At 35.7% G+C, this 16,389-nt stretch overlaps 1 protein-coding gene across 1 annotated transcript; it reads right to left on the bottom strand.

Moving 5' to 3' along the window:
• Positions 1 to 14,356: 14,356 nt before the first annotated feature.
• LOC122018944 (transcription factor RHD6-like) lies at positions 14,357 to 14,887 on the bottom strand. Its single transcript, XM_042576426.1, has 3 exons — positions 14,793 to 14,887; positions 14,579 to 14,710; positions 14,357 to 14,499 (listed from the first exon to the last, which is right to left on the bottom strand). Exons 1-3 carry the CDS (start codon positions 14,880 to 14,882, stop codon positions 14,371 to 14,373), a joined length of 351 nt encoding a protein of 116 aa, XP_042432360.1. The 5' UTR covers positions 14,883 to 14,887; the 3' UTR covers positions 14,357 to 14,370.
• Positions 14,888 to 16,389: the final 1,502 nt, after the last annotated feature.

Raw genomic sequence — 16,389 nt, 5'->3', positions numbered from 1 at the left:
ACATTACAATGTGAGCGTAGCAAATGCACCTTGGATGGAGTAGAAAGTGGATGATTATGAGTTTCTATAAAGTTACCAACAACCCAATTAGGCCCAGTTTGTTTCTTCACAAATGTAATATTTGATTTACAACCCGTTCTAACTGCGCCACGTGCTCTTTCTTTTGTCGGTTGATCAACTTTTGTATGTTTATTCCACTGCATTAGATCTGTATGTCCTTCTTTAAAACATACAATTTGTTTCCACGTTACTTCATTTGTGATCTTATTTTTCTTGCTCATGTGCATCCTTGAACTAAACCTAGCTTCTCGTGCATATTGATTATAGAATGAATATGCCTCATCTAGTGATGAGAATTCCATTCCAATTTTTGGCTTTCGATCATCTGAAACTTGGGGAATGTATTCCTGATTATCAACTCGATTTTCTTCCATTTCTGGACACCCTCACATTATAATTGACAATAAATAATTAGATAAACAAATAAAAAATACAACTTATTGTAGATACTGTAAAACAGAAACAGAAACACTTGCAACATAAATAAAAATAAATCAGATTGTAAATACTATCGTAAACAATATGATGAAATTTGCAACAGAAATATAAACAAATTTGATCATAAGTTAATTTTTACTACTAGCTCCGACAATCGGTTCAGGAAAGAAGTACCATGATTCAGAATGTAAGATGGTGACATTTGAAACGGATATAAAGTAATTAAGATAGAGTTTTATCCTTGTGTAAAATAAAAGAAATTTATACTCCATCCTTGTGTTATGGGAACACAAACAAAATGTTTTAGGAAAAAAAACCATAAATAGAGAGAAAAAAAATGATTTCTGAAAAAAAAACTGACAAACTGAATTGTAGCATTTACTCTGAAGAATCAGCTGTTTTAAGATCACAAGCTACAAATATCTAAACATCAAAGTACCCCATAAGTTACAAACAATCATACCCTTTCAGACTTGCCTTTTCTGTACATATTAATCACATCCTCCACATCTTTCAAAGAGAATTTCACAAAACTATATAAAGTTGACCAAGCTAGATTTAGAGTTGTACAAACTAAATCATTCATCCACCGAGCCAAAGAAAAAAAAGAAGCCAAAGCCACTTATTTGCATGTACTATCCCCAATTATAGTGTTCACTAATCTAGAGGGATTAAAAATAAATATGAAGGTAAATAGGCTTGCCACAAAAGAAAAGTAGAAGTTGATTTGAATCAAAGCAAAAACCAGTCAGAAAATTGGTGGCTAGTATATCAGCATGTAATGTGTCTACAGTATGAGCATGTTAACTGCTATATTAAGACTACGGTTCAATAAATTTGTACTTACAAAAATTATTCAAGATAAGCTTTGTAAACAACTCAGGCTGAAATCATATCCTGTGCTGATATTTGATCATTAAGCCATGACAGAACATATGGAGGTCCAGATGATAAAGGATAGGCAGCTGCTAGTAAAGCTCCTAAAGGGACAACAGGAACATTAAGAGCCTGCGCAGGATTAGCCTGTGTAATAAATAAACAAAATTAGGTTCCTCCATTAAATTGTAAAAAAAAAAATTAAAAAAAATCAAAGTGTCAAATTTAATGCACACAAAAATAAACATGCAACTTACAAGTGGTAGTAACAATTTCAGTGATGATTTAGAGGTTGTGTAGTCGACAGAAGATGCCAAAGTGATGATTTAGATGTTGGTTTGATCATAAGAAGAGGGCTTCTGCAGGGACTCGGCGAGAGGGGTCTCTTCGGCGAGTCTGGGCAACGTCGGAAGAAAAAGGAAGAGGCGATTTGGAGCAGGTTCGGGAGGCAGAAGATGCGGCGAGTTGGGGCAGGAGCTAGGGCACAGGTCGGGAGGAAGAGACGTCTGTAGGGGCACAGCGCCAGGAGAAAAAGGAAGAGGCGATTTGGGACAGCGTCGGGAGGAAGAAGATGCGGCGAGTTGGGGCAGGAGCTAGGACACAACGTCGGGAGGAAGAGGCGCCTGTAGGGGCACAGCGCCAGGAGAAAAAGGAAGAGACGATTTGGGGCAGCGTCGGGAGGAAGAAGATGCGGCGAGTGGTGATTTGGGGCAGCGTCGGGAGGAAGAAGATGCGGCGAGTTGGGGCAGGAGCTAGGGCACAACGTCGAAAGGCAAGATGAGGGCTTGTGCAGGGTTTCGTGGCGAGAAGTAATTAAAAACGGTGAGACGTGGACTTTGCCACGAGGGCAGTCCGTAGCGATCCGCAAATTCCAGTCCGCAGCATAGCATCACTATATATATATATATATATATACACTGTAATAAAGATAAAATCCGTCGATATATAATTCATATGTATGATAATTATATCAAACAATTTACCTTTCTTTTTCTCTTATTTTATTTTAAGAAAATAATTATCATTAATTATGGATTTATATCATAATTCCATCCATTAACGTGTGTATATATATACGGCCATCTCAAGACTTTTGAAGGCCTAGGTGAAAAAAAAATATTTAGGGTTGGGATTAAAAAAAATAAATACTAATTTTTTAAAATAATTTTTATATAAAATATTTAATTTTATTAGTAATATTTAATTATTATAATACTGATTAATATACATTTTAATTTTTATTGATCAAGAAAAAATATTTAGTTGGTAATATTTTTTTATATTAATAATAAATTGTAAAGAAAAGTGAGGCTACAAACAATAACTTAGAGGAATAAGGGCACCCTAACTAGAAGAGAGGGAGAAAATTAAAATTTAGAGATAAATAATATTGAATGTGTTTTAATACTTTTAAAAGACTTTTTATAAAAAAAAAATACCAATTAATAATAAGCATAACTAATAAATATTATTAGTTTACTAGTTAAACTTAACTTTAACGGGTGAATCAAATTTTAATCAATAAAAAATTAAAAAAATATATCAATCAAATCTAACCACTACAAAAATATTAACAAAAATATGGATAAAATTGAAATTTTGTCGGTAAAACTAAATAAAATTCCATTAAAAAAGGTATAGCATGTACTACCAAATCCTAATATCCAACCCTGAGTTATTGAAAGAATTTGTGATTCCGATGGAATGCCCTAGCCCAAGCTACCAACGGAAATGTTATTCCATTGAAAATTTTCGACGGAATCTCAATTTTGACAGTAAGATGGGATTGAAAAATTAGGGCACAACCTCGATTTTTCTAATGCGCACAACTTCTTCCCAAATCATCTTCTAGCGACTTTAGCAACTGGTAAGTTCTCTCCTCTAAATTGTCTCTCCTTCTTCCCGAATCTGCTACCACGTGGCTGGCGGCTTTGCCGGCTGTCAACATGCAGCTTTGGCCGCTAGCACACCACTATAACAGCCAAAATATGGTATACAGCTTAACTGGTTGTCAACTTGTGGCTGGCGGCTTTGCCGGCTGTCAACATGCAGCTTTGGCCGCTAGCACACCACTATAACAGCCAAAATATGGTATACAGCTTAACTGGTTGTCAACTTGTGGCTGGCGGCTTGATCGGTCGTAGCTTGGGCAATCGCCAGTTGTTGGCTGCGATTGGTGACTTGGCCACAGTTGGCTGCGTGGTCAACCGCTAGAACACAGCTGGTGGCTTGGTCGACCACCAGCTCACGGTCGGCAACTTAGCCGACAGTAGCTTGGGTGGTCGTCGACTATTAGCCGCGAGTTTGGCCGCAGCTGGCCCCAGATGATCGAACTTAAGTTTTGATAATGACAAAGGGGTCAAAGTTAAAGATATTGTCGTTCTAATAAGTCTGACTACGTGTGCAGGAAAGTTTTAAGTGAGTTTAGGCAATGTAAAAGTCTTAATGAATACTAGGTAGATGAAAAGTCCTAGTTATGGCTAGACAAGGAAGTCTTGGTTTAAGGGACTGGACAGAAGTCCTAGCATATCCAAGACATCGGGCAAAAAATCTTACGGGTCGAGGATAGTAGGCAAAAATCCTGAAGGTCACAGACACCAGGCGGGAGTCTGGATAGGTCGGGGATAGGACATCTAGCGAAAAGTCCTGAAGTCTCGGATGTTGAGCAAAATTTCAACTGGTCTCGAGGATTGGTTTGACATTATGTAAACTCTCCTAAGAGGAGTAGGTGAGAACGCATTCCTTGTAGAGGGAACAGCAGATGTCGATTCGACTTAGGATTTTACGAAAATTTGAAAGTCAGAATCGGATAATCCCGAGACTGTCAAATTCAATTATGTTTTGTTTGTTATGCTAACCTTGTGATGTAAGAAATCATGTAGCTAAAAAAAGGAGCTCCAGACACCCAGACAAATTAATTATCGAACCGAAAATGGAAACTCAAATCAAGCTGTAATATTATATACCTAAAAACTGAAATTCATAATCTAAAAACAAAATGAAATAATTTAAATTCAAACCTAAAAACAAAATTTAAATCTATAAATTCAAATCCAAACTTAAAATCTAAAACAAATAAATTAAATTCAAATAAAAAAAAACTAAATTTAAATCAAATAATTGCAAATTTGATATAATCAAGTTTATTATAACTATAAAATAAATCAACATAAACATAAAACTTAAAATAAACCCAAGTTCAATAATTCAAGGGAGACACAAAACTAGTTGGCACCTCTAAAATAATAGTTTACCTGGCTGGGTAATTAGGACTAGACAAAAAAAGAACTTGACTTTTGTCTAACCTAGTACCAGGATGGGACGAGATGATAGTACATTAGGGAAGCTTAGACTAGGGAGTCAAGTAGGGTAAAACATACCCTTCTTAGTCTACTTAGCTAAGTGAAACTAACTGAAGTCACCTCGCCAAATCCTAGACTAGTTAAACCAGAGTTTATCAATAAAAAAATTAAATGTCCAATTTCTTAAAAAGACTTTGTCTATAAGTGGTCGTTGCTCCGATATCCAAGAAGGTTCCTGTACTTTGCCACAGCCTGAAAGTAAATTTTTGAAATGTGCATTTAATTAACTAACAGTTAAACCTAAATCTAACACAAAGTCAAACTATCTTCAAATAAAAATTCAGCTAATTCATTTCACAAAACTATAGGAATACCTTTGTCTGAAAACTTAAACTGGGTGAGATGATTAGATCAATTGAATTCAAATTTAAACCTAAATCTAACCGAATTTAAATTAAACTTAAAGTTAAAAATAAAAAATAAAAATTCAAGTTAAATTTAAATTAAACTTAAAATTTAAGATTAAAATTAAAACTAAAATTTAAATTAAACTTAAAATTTAAGATTAAAATTAAAATTAAAACTTAAAATTTAAGATTAAAATTAAAATTAAAACTTAAAATTTAAATTAAACTAAAATTTAAAATTTAAATTTAAATTAAACTAAAACTTAACATTTAAATTAAACTTAAATTTAAAATTAAAATTAAAACATACATAAATTAAAATTAAAGTTTAACTTAATGCAAAACTCTAAATTAAAATCACTTAAAATTCACACCTAAATGAGAACTTAATCAAAATAATTAAAACCCTGACTTAATTAAACATAAACCTTATCTTAACTTAACTATAATTAAAATCAATTTAATTCTAAGTTCATTTAACAAATCAAAATTAATGCAATTTAATTTAAACTTGCTTAAAATAAATTAATACTTAACCTTAAAAAAATCAAAAAAACCAAAGGCACATTTAGTTAAGTTGAAGGCGCCCTGCAGTAAGGCAGTAAAACTCCAGCCCAAACAGTTGAAGGCACCTTCATAAACTTTAAAAGCACCCTCTATAAGACACAGAAGCCATCTTCTATCTGCTTAAAGGCACCTTCAATCCCTATTTTGACAGCGAACAGAGGACTTCTCTATTAATGAAAACACCTTTGGAAGAGCCTTTAGCCGACTTTCTATGCGTTTTTCTACCTTTTCACCTCCTAAACAACAAATATGCCTCCTAAGTATCCTCTTACTCTATCTAAATATTTATTCCTTTATATTTGCATGCTTTCTTTGAATATTTACATGTATGTATCACTTTTAGAAGAGACAGAGCGTTAATCCATTCCATGCTAGTTTTTGTAGTGTCTCCTCTGTTGATGTCAGATTTCCTACTAAGCGACTTAGGCTAGATTTTTTTGAACTGTACATATGTTGCATTAAAGTCTAGGTACCTCAATAGGACAATTTCTTTTTCTCGTTATTATACCTCTATTATAGAACTTATAGACTACTACAAGTTAGATAGATAGGTTTACTATAGTCATTCAGTCAACCTAGATTTATATGCCCAATTTTATAACAACTTAATTAAGATAGTTGACTTGACATATTCTACCAGAGTAGTCGGTAAGGACTTTAGGTTCTGTCCTACTCTACTATATGATAGTTTGGGACTTAGGCAGTCTGCATGCCCGTTTTTATGTTATCCTAGTAGGGACTTGCCATTTGGCGAACCCTTCTCTCATATTACATTGGATACCATCCATATGTATTTTTTTTTTTTTGAAGAGAGAGTACTCATTGTGACCGACTTTAGATCTCTGTCTCTCAGAGTTCAGGATTATGTCTTGTATAGAGTCCTTACCACCTGTATTTTACCAATCACATCTCGCGATGTTGCGACGATGTGATCATCACATTCTTTCTTCCTTTATGCACTATACCAGCGATTAGACATCGACATTGCATTACATATGTTTTAGAATGTCATTCAGGTATCCAGTCTTATCACAAGGGGACGAATTCACATGCACTACTGTCACATTTTAACATTCATCTTTTTGACCATAGGTGTGGACATGACTCAGAGTACACTCACTCCTTTTAGCGAGTATGATAAGATTGGTTAGCATCAGCTTGCATTAGTGCATATAGAGGTTACCGCTCAAGGGGACTGCCTTGGAGAGCATATCTTCAACTAGCCATTCTAGACGAGGCAGATGAGGGAATCCTGCCGATTATCCCAGCCGAGGTCGATGAGGCAACCATGGCTACAGAGGAAGAGATGTCAGACTTTACATTTGAGGAGTTCTTTGCAGCTCTTCCAATCATGACCCAGCCTTCGACCTCACTCTACATAGATGAGCGCCTTGCCCAACTAGAGCAGTCTACCACACAAATTTGGCATTCAGTCTCGGAGGGATTCACGTCTCTCCGTGGCGAGATGACCACTGGATTTAGGCAAATAGACCAGTAGATATAGGCTATACTTCAGGCTTTACATTTAACTGATCATCCTCAACCTTCACCTGTTGATAATGATTATACTTTATTCAGTGCACTTGTATATATTATTTACTTGGCTTATCTACTTAACTTATTCAGTTTATATATCTGATAGTTATTATTTACATTAGTTTGATAATCTAGTAAATTCTTTTTTGAAAATCTAATTAAAGCATAGGATGTGTTTCTCCTTAAACTATTTTTAAATTCTAGGAAAATTCATTAATTCTATTTTCTCAAAATCCCCCGTTTTTCTAGTATTTCAAAATTATTATGGACTTAGCCTAGAACTTCCCCTATAAATCATGATTCTATAGTTTTAGGCAGTCAACATCTCACAAGTACACCAGAATTATCTTGCTTGTGTATTCAAAAACATAGAATAATGTGAGATGCTTAGGCCTTTGTCTGGACTTCATATGTTTATATCAGTGTATCAAAATAAGGATGGGTGTTAAATACCAAAGATACATTGATTAAGTTAAGTGGTTTATTTTAGTAAATAACTATCTAGATTAACATACTTAACTTGACTAACCAAATGAACGCTATTATCTTTTAGCAGCTAGTTAGTAGCTAAAGATTAGACATTTAAGGATTATTTTTAGATAAATATTATTTTTAAAATAATATCAGGTTAAGGGAGATGATCTGAAATTTATTTTGAAAAATTTCTTTGAAAATAAATTTTACTTTGAAAAATTTCTTTGTTCAAATTTTAAGATAGTTTGACAAATATTTTACAAAATTCGTACAAAGTTTTATGTTTTGAAAATAACTTGCAAATTTTTAAAAAAATGTCCTTAAACATACTTAAAACTTGCCTTAAAAAAACTCTTTTACATTTCAGCTATCTATTTTAAAAATTACTTTGCAATAATATTTTGAAAGTCCTTTGAAATACTTTATTAAGAATTTGAAAATAGTTTGAAAATACTTTTACACTTTTCATATATGTTTTGAAAAAACTGGTTTGATTTTTTTTTTTCACAATTTGCTTTGAAAAAAATTACCTTGAAAATTAACTTTGCAAATGTTTTTAAAATTATTTTACTTTGACAAATTTCCTTGAAAACACTTTAGAAAAATGTTGTGCAAAATTTCCGTAAAGATCTTTAAATTTCTAAGTCCCTCCCTAAATAAACCTAAAAACTTTACTTTTAAAAAATTTATTTGACATACTTACTTGCTCTATTTATCTGTTTTATATTGTCTCTTGCTTAGTTGTATATATTTTGATGAATGTCAAATGGGGTAGAATAAGAGTTTAAGTAAGAAAAACTAAGGTAAATCTAGAAAACATGAAAAAATTAATTCCAAAATGATTAAGATAATAAAATAGAATTTCAAAATCAATTAATTTCTCTTAAATTATTGTTTATTATCATTTCCTTTGGTATTGTGATCTAACTTTTCTACCAATTGTGTATGACTTGACTGGTTTGACACTAGGCTAAAATTCAAGTAGGTATAAAGGACCTGATAGCCAGTGTAAAAGTCCAGATAGATCAAAGAATAATCCAATATTTGACGAGAAGTACTGTTGAATCAGCGGGACCTAACAGTTAGCCGAAATCCAGTTAGGTTTGAGGGCCTGACAATTGACAAGAAGACATGGTAGATCAAAGTAGAGTCAAACGATTTTACATGGTAAGTAAGGTAAGCCATTAGAGGAGAGTGTTCTAGTGAGGATGAGTCTCAATTAGGGACTTTAGGCGCAGATCCAGTTTAAGTCCATTTTAGAAATCTAGATTGATACCGTGACTAGATCATGGTCTTGGAAAGACATGATCTAATTAATACCGCTATTTTATAATTATGCTAACTTTGTTTTACAGATTAGATATGTAGGATCAGAAAGACGCTAGAGGGGGGGTGAATAGTGTTCGTCAAAAATTGCGACTAAAAATAGGTACACAGCGGAAGAATAAAAGACAATGCTAATAAAACCAACTTTCACATGGTTCGGAGCCTTCAACGACTCCTACTCCAAGACCCGCACTCGTCGAGTTCTTTCGTTGGACAATCCACTAATAGTTCGAATGATTACAGAGTTTAGTGCAAGAACTAAAAACAATGTTACTAACAACAGAGAAAATAGGAAGATATTGATCACCGGTTGTCGGAGGAGCTTCACAGCGTCGTAGGAGCTTTTTTGGAGCACTGCGCAAGAGTGAAAGTCGTAGCAGTTGTCATTCTGAAGCCCCTGGTCGAAGACCTTTATATAAGCCCATTCCGAGCGCCTAGAACTCCTCCGACCACCTGGACCACGCCAGTCGACATGGCTTGGCCAGTCGACGCGCTCCACCTCAGCTTCTGGATGAGTTTTCAAATCCGAGCGTCTGGACCGACTCTGGGCGCCCGGACCGCCCAGGTGCCCGCAGCACCTAGCCGAGCGAGCTGGTCCGGGCGCTCGGACTCCCCTTTTTTTCAATAATTTTTTTCCCTCCAAAAAGGGTTAGTCTGGGCAATATAAAATATATTTACCCTGCAAAACAAAATTAGCACAACATAATAAAATAAGAGTAGTAATTAGATACTATCTCCCCGAGACTAGGATTTATTCAAGGTCTCAATTTAGATTTCCCAAATTGACCTAAGTTGGATTGACGCCTACAGTTTCCTCAACTGGGAACACATCCTCACTGGATCTCTTCTCCAGTTGCTTACCTTCACTTACCACTTGCAGTCGCTTGACTTCCTTTGACCCAGTAGGTCTTTCTGCCGGTTGTTAGGTCCGCAGACCCAACTGAACTTCGGCCGGTTGTCAGGTCCCACGAACCCAATCGGACTTTCCACCAAATATCGGGCCTCACGGACCTATCAGCTGGATTTTCCACTAGCTATCGAGTCCCGCGGACCTAGCTGGATTTCAGCCTGGTGTCAGACCTTCAGACCAATCAACTCCTGCACACTTGATAAAATAATTAAACCACAAAGCACTCTAACTTTAAACCCCTTGTCATTCATCAAAACCTGAGTTAGATCATTAATACAAATTGCACTAACAATATTTTTTTTTTTTTTGAACTTACATGTTTTACAGGAACAAAAATGAATAAGAAAATTCGGGTGAACAATATTTGAGGCACCTCTTGTGCTGCTGAAGGCGCCTTGGAGGCTTTGGTTGAAGTCCCCGCTCAGAAGGGCGCAGAGACACCTCCCATGTGGATGGAGGCGTCTTGAAACTTGGCACTGAAGGCGTCTTTGCTTGGATAAGGTAAAGGGCTTCATCGACGATAAGAGTTGCTTCTTTCGGGATAAGTTTTAGGGTTGAAGACATCTCTGGTGGCATTGGAGGTGCCTCCAATCCTCTTTAAAAGGCTTGTTCAACCAACTCTTCAAGGACACCTCTTCTATCATGTTTTACGCAATCGTTCGACGTTTCAACTACTCTGATTTCATGCTGCTGTTTTGCTATGACACTGCTATGCTCAACTACTGCAAATAAACTGTGATCGACACATGAACGCTCTCACTTCAACATCTTCGCGTTGGTAACTAGTTTTAAATTTGTGCTTACTCTATATATTTGCAAAAGGAAAGTGTAGGATTGTTACACTTTTCTATTTATTTCTTTCTATTCGATCACTCTTCCGGCGGCTCCAGAAGAAGATTTATTGGACTGCCCATCGATAAATCCGAGGGACCTAAGTTTTAAAATAGGAGTCATCGAAAATTCCTAACTAAGTAAAATTACTTATATTCATGTTTGCTTTTTTCTCTATTTTCATATTTTCCGCTACGTATTTATTTTATAAAACTAAAAACAGAACAAAGTTTTTTTTAAACACGTGATTGTGCATTGATCCTACAAAATTAATCCTTCGTAAGCAGTTCATAACTAAAGCTAGATAATTTCTATTAACCTCTTTAATTATATCTTTTTCTTTATGTCTCATTGCTTTTTTAATGGATAATATATTTATAATCTAATCATAAATTGAGCGCTGTTATTATTCAAATCTTAAATCAGCACTAAGGGAACGTTCATCTGATTTCGTTATGAATAAATAAATTTCGTCTTGTATATTAATATTCCTTATTTCCAATATATCAAAAATAATTGACACTATATCATCTGTGTCATTATTTGATAAGTTAAAAAAAATAATATTATAAATAGAAATTTATTAATTACTCAGAATTGAGATCAATTTATATATATGACCATCATTGCACTCAAAGATGTGCGTTCATTGCACTCAAAGACATCAAAGCCTCGTCTCCACCATTTGTCTCCATCTTGTTAAACTCGGGTGAAGATTTCACTGATAGAGATAAAGGATATTATCTTTTGTTTCACGTAAAAATTATCCTTTCATACTTGAATTCTTAGATCTGCCACTAATTAAACTCAATGGTCGAACTGGTCGTAAAGGGGCAACGATGCCCACAAATGTGAAGTTAAAAGTGTTGCTGAATGGTTATGGTGGCCGCAAACATTCCTATTCTCCTTTCCTCATCTCTTTGGTTTCCTTTCGTTCTTTGTTTTTTCCTCCACATTTTTGTTTCCATAGCAAAAAAATAGAAACGACTAAGACGGTGTACAATATACTCTTTCTGGAACCAACATTGATGAGAGTTTCGTGCATTGAACTATCTTTTTCTTATTGGACAAAAATCAAAATGGCGTCTTTTTCCCCCCAAATCATCAAGGAGGCTCTACATTAATTTTTTTTAATCAAAAGGACACCCGTTTGACTATCTGACTGTGTATAATTACTCAATTATCCTTCGGTAGTACTATGTGATCTTGCTCCGAGAAACTTGAGGATGACTTTCACCGATGCACTGGCAAGAAAGTTGACAAGACTATAATGATGTGTGAATTAGTAATGGTGGAGAGGAAGAAAAAGAGAGCACAAGAAGTAAGCTTAGAATTCCAATTTTCAGATCTCCCCTCTCTCTTATTATTACTATCCTTTTATACACATTTCTGGACTTTTCATTTTCCTCCTCATTTAATGAAGCTATATTTATTATAATGGAATTAATGAACTAATGATTAGTATATTAATTACAAGGATCTTCATTTTATCTTCCTCCAACTTTTAATTTAGCTTTATTGATGAGAACATCCTAATTGGAGTAAATTTCTCTCAGAATTTCTACTTCCCATAAAAAATGTGGAACCGCCACATCAGCGGCCCCCTAGAGCCGGTCCCACGGATATGGAGGGAGGTAAATGCAGGTACACAGGTGGAAAGTGCATGGCGGAGACGTTAACCCCAGGCAGTGACACCCCGGGGATCGACCCCTGGACCTTTAAGCCACAGAACCATGCACTCCCCATCTGTGCTACGCCCTGGGGACAGAATTTCTACTTCCCATGCATGTACCTATGATGGATATTTAATGTGGGTGATACTGAGTGTTTATTAAGGCAGAAAGCTTAAATGAAGTGTTCCTCCCAAGTGGTATCTCGGTGGCTCACTCACCTGAGCGGTTATATATGTACTTAAGTGGAGATGTTGCTTGCTATAAAGTGTACTCGAGTAGTATCTTGGAGGGTTACCCAAACAGTGACTATACTTGTTTGAGAAAGCTTAGGAGTTGTGAGGGTTAGGAGGGTGAGTTTCCGTTCTTGTTCCCAATCGACTTGATCATTCCCCGAGCAATACATCTTTCTTCACTGACCTTAACTTTGATTGACATACCACTTGCTACGTTGACCCCTAGACACCACGAACGGTCACATCATTATGCAATATCATTTGTATTATTATCTCCCACTTAATTCTTCCACCTAAATCCTAAGGCGATCGGGAGCGTTGAACAACTTATATTTCATAAATGTTACAATGCATACTTAACTTGTTAAAAAAATCACATTATAGCAACTACTAAACCGTAGTTCTTACAATGTGGATTCAACCTTGTTCATTTAACATTCACATTATAATAATTATAAAACTGTAGATGTTATAATACAAATTCGATCTATTTATCTAGTATTTATATTATACAATTATAAAATTATAGCTGCTACAAAGTAATTACAGTTTTGTAACTATTACAATGCTTAAACAAAAGATAATAATAAAATAATACTGGACATTAACATGGGGAAGTTGAGTGACTGTATATATAGCTGAATAGTCGAATGGTATATGTTTTTAATGATCTGGAAAAAACACAGAACGCCTTTCTTATTTACCTAGCAAAAACTCTCTTGGTATGTTGTCAAAGGTGCTATTTCCTTTGCCAATCGCTCCAACCAGCCGGCCCCTTTTCTTCACCCCCATCCACCTCAGTATACTTTACTACTCTAAACTCTGTGTTTTTTTTCGTAATAATAGAAAGAAAGAAAAAAAATTATTCACAAAATCGATCGAAACACGTGCCTTTGTAGGCCTCAATCGCTTTTTGTTCCTGCATATTAAATTAAGCCACAGCAATGAATTATTTCCTATAAAAAAAAAACACTGTAGGAAGACACGCTCAATTAAATGCTATTGCCTTAACGCTCAAACCCCCTATAGAATCCCGCAACGCTCGTGGTTTGTTTTCAATCATTTAACTAAAACAAAAACAGTTTTCTGCTTTCTTAATTTATTTATTGGAGGAGCGATTGGGAATTAATGGCCACGTGCATGCGTGTTTGGTCAATGTGGCGAAGCTGCCATGCTTGCGTTGCACCCTCATTCCCTTCCACTTCTTGTATATGTATATATATAATTTAGGCCACTATAATTGTGGTGGATGTTGTTCATTATCAGTCATTACCAATGGAAAATATTTCAGTTTCACAATCGACTAATAAATAATCCAAATTCTTTCATGTGCAAATTGGGTGTAGATAAATAATAAAAGGAGAAGAGGCTTTCACGTCTGTGTTGAAAACAAGTAATTGATAAAAAAAAATATGCTAAATAATGGTAAAGGTCAAAGGGCATATGTCTCTTCGATGTTTATTTTTCTATTAGACATTAATTGTCTCCTTGTCGGTCAGGAACACTTCATAATAACTTATCACTCCACATTCAATCCAGTTCTCCACTTTGTTTTTAAGAAACAAGATCATCTTTGTATCTTAATATGCATAATGCATGCATATGAGTATCAAGCATTCTGCAGCAATTAAGTTGCTAGAATTAGTTTATTGAGCTTATATCTGAATACATGTCAGAAACGATAGAGAGAAAAGAAGAAGAAGAAAAAACATGGGATCGATTTCTCCTGCATAGTTTTCAGTGTTTATTACATCTGGAGTTCCTGTCTCTCTGAGAGGATAAGATATCGTCAATTGCTTTCTTTACTTGCCCTACATCTGCTGTTCTTCCCCCTTGCACTGGCCAAAACTCATCAGTGGCCAACACCTGAAATCTCTCAATACATTACATATATTGATCAAGATTAACAGAGAACAGATAGAATCACTAGTTCATCAGTCATCACCTTCACTTGTAACTGCAGGAACTTCACATAGCTGATTGCTTTCTCCAGCATGGTCACCAGATCAACCTTTGTGCCGTTGGGGACGAGATCTTGTAGAATTTTGAGCCGCTCGCTAATTCTTTCCCTCCGATTCTGTGCAACAAGAGCGTAATCCAACTGAAAACCATAGAAAATTAATTATTCTCAAAAAAAAAAAAAGCTTTAAAAATTCTACCTTTGCTGCTACACTCTGTGAGTCCTTGGACTGCAGACTGATGGATTTCTCCTTCACCTTCCTGCTGCACTGCTTTTTGGGGCTCGGCATCTCGCGCGAATCCTGCAACTAGAATATCAAATTAAAGGGCTCTCGGTCGATCTCTTCAACTAAAACTTAAAAATAAAAAAACCACGAATTAATTACCTGGTCGCATTGTCTCTTTCCGCGAGATGATGGGAAGGCGAACCCAAAGCTGTCCTGCTCACGAGCCATCCTACATCCACTGATCTCAAGTTTGCAACTTTGCTCGATGGCGTCGACCCAGTCCCTGTCCTCGTGCTCGAAGCTGAGCACCGAAGGGCCCGGAACAGAGACCGCTCCGTAGTCGACAAAAGAAAGCGATTCTCTGTTCCCACCGGCGCTGAAGTGGTGGCCGGAGAAGAAAGAAAGAAAGCTGCTTGAGTAGCTCCCCATCGAATCGGAGCTCTCCCCGTCCTCGAACATGGGACAAGCTTGCGAGCCAAGTTCCAAAGGTAGATCCTTCGCAAGAGACATGGGAAACAGAGAGATAGAGACAAGATACGACGAGAGCAATCGATCTCTTGTCGATTGCATGCTAAAGCTATACTGCTGTTATATACATGCGCGTAGAGCCACGTGGGGAGTTATCAGAATTTAATGAAGCTCGGAAGAAGTGGATGTACGATATAAATTTCTGTTAGCTGGCATTAAACTCTCTGAAGGAACGCCGGAAGAGTCGCACTGCTCCCACGTCGAAGATTCCTGCTTGCATATTATCTCCGCTTCACGTGAAGATTATATCGTCTTATTATCTTAAGAGTAAATCTTGCTGACTAGAATATGACCAGTTAGAAATATCTCTCCTAATTATATGCATGCATGTACATGTATATAATTAATATGTCCATATGAAATTACTAAAATACTCATGCATATGCATGCATGCATATATTCTAGCTGGTCAGATACTGACCATTTAGCAATACCCTTATCTTAAAGACAATTAAAATTTCCGGCGCCCCAGATCCGTGAAATTTATAGGATGTGTTTTTGAGGAGATTTGCATAAACTTTAGGGTTTAATTTAGCATGCTCTGTTGACTTCGTTGGAAAATAAGAAATATTATGGATCATTTTTACTTCGGCAATTGGCCCTAAATGCTAAATCGAATTAAGGATGCATTTTTACTTCGTTGGAAAGTAAGTCTAGTTCGGAAATTATGCAAAAACGAAGAAATGATTCACCAAACACAAGATCAAAAAGGTTATTCAAACAAAAGATAAAGAAGTCAAGTCCGAACACAAGTATATAAGACAAATAATATGTAATTTACTACGGTTGTAACAAAAAAAAGACACTTCAAGTCAGCATGTCTAAATCTAAAAGGAGAAAAGAAACAAAAGAGAAAGAAAATCCTGAAAATTATGTGGGATGAATCGTCATCAGATGAATAAGAAGAAGAGGAATAAGCCCAAGTGAGTTTTCTGACACTACTAGCACCACTCTGTGTTGTAATGTTATTTTATATATATTATATATCATGACAGATCATCCAACACCACTCCATGTATCTACAGTGCTTAGAGTTATTGGA

The sequence above is a fragment of the Zingiber officinale genome, chromosome 9A (assembly GCF_018446385.1).
Source record: "Zingiber officinale cultivar Zhangliang chromosome 9A, Zo_v1.1, whole genome shotgun sequence".
Lineage (NCBI taxonomy): Eukaryota > Viridiplantae > Streptophyta > Magnoliopsida > Zingiberales > Zingiberaceae > Zingiber > Zingiber officinale.
Note: the sequence above shows the minus strand (reverse complement) of the source record. Positions and strands in the feature narration are given on the sequence as shown.

Excerpts from the sequence above, each read along its gene's own strand:
- LOC122018944 (XM_042576426.1), bottom strand. The coding sequence starts at position 14,882 with ATGCCGAGCCCCAAAAAGCAGTGCAGCAGGAAGGTGAAGGAGAAATCC. Across the intron at positions 14,711-14,792 it reads CACAGAGTGTAGCAGCAAAG|AATCGGAGGGAAAGAATTAG; the intron begins GTAGAATTTTTA and ends CTTGTTGCACAG. Across the intron at positions 14,500-14,578 it reads TCCTGCAGTTACAAGTGAAG|GTGTTGGCCACTGATGAGTT; the intron begins GTGATGACTGAT and ends GAGAGATTTCAG.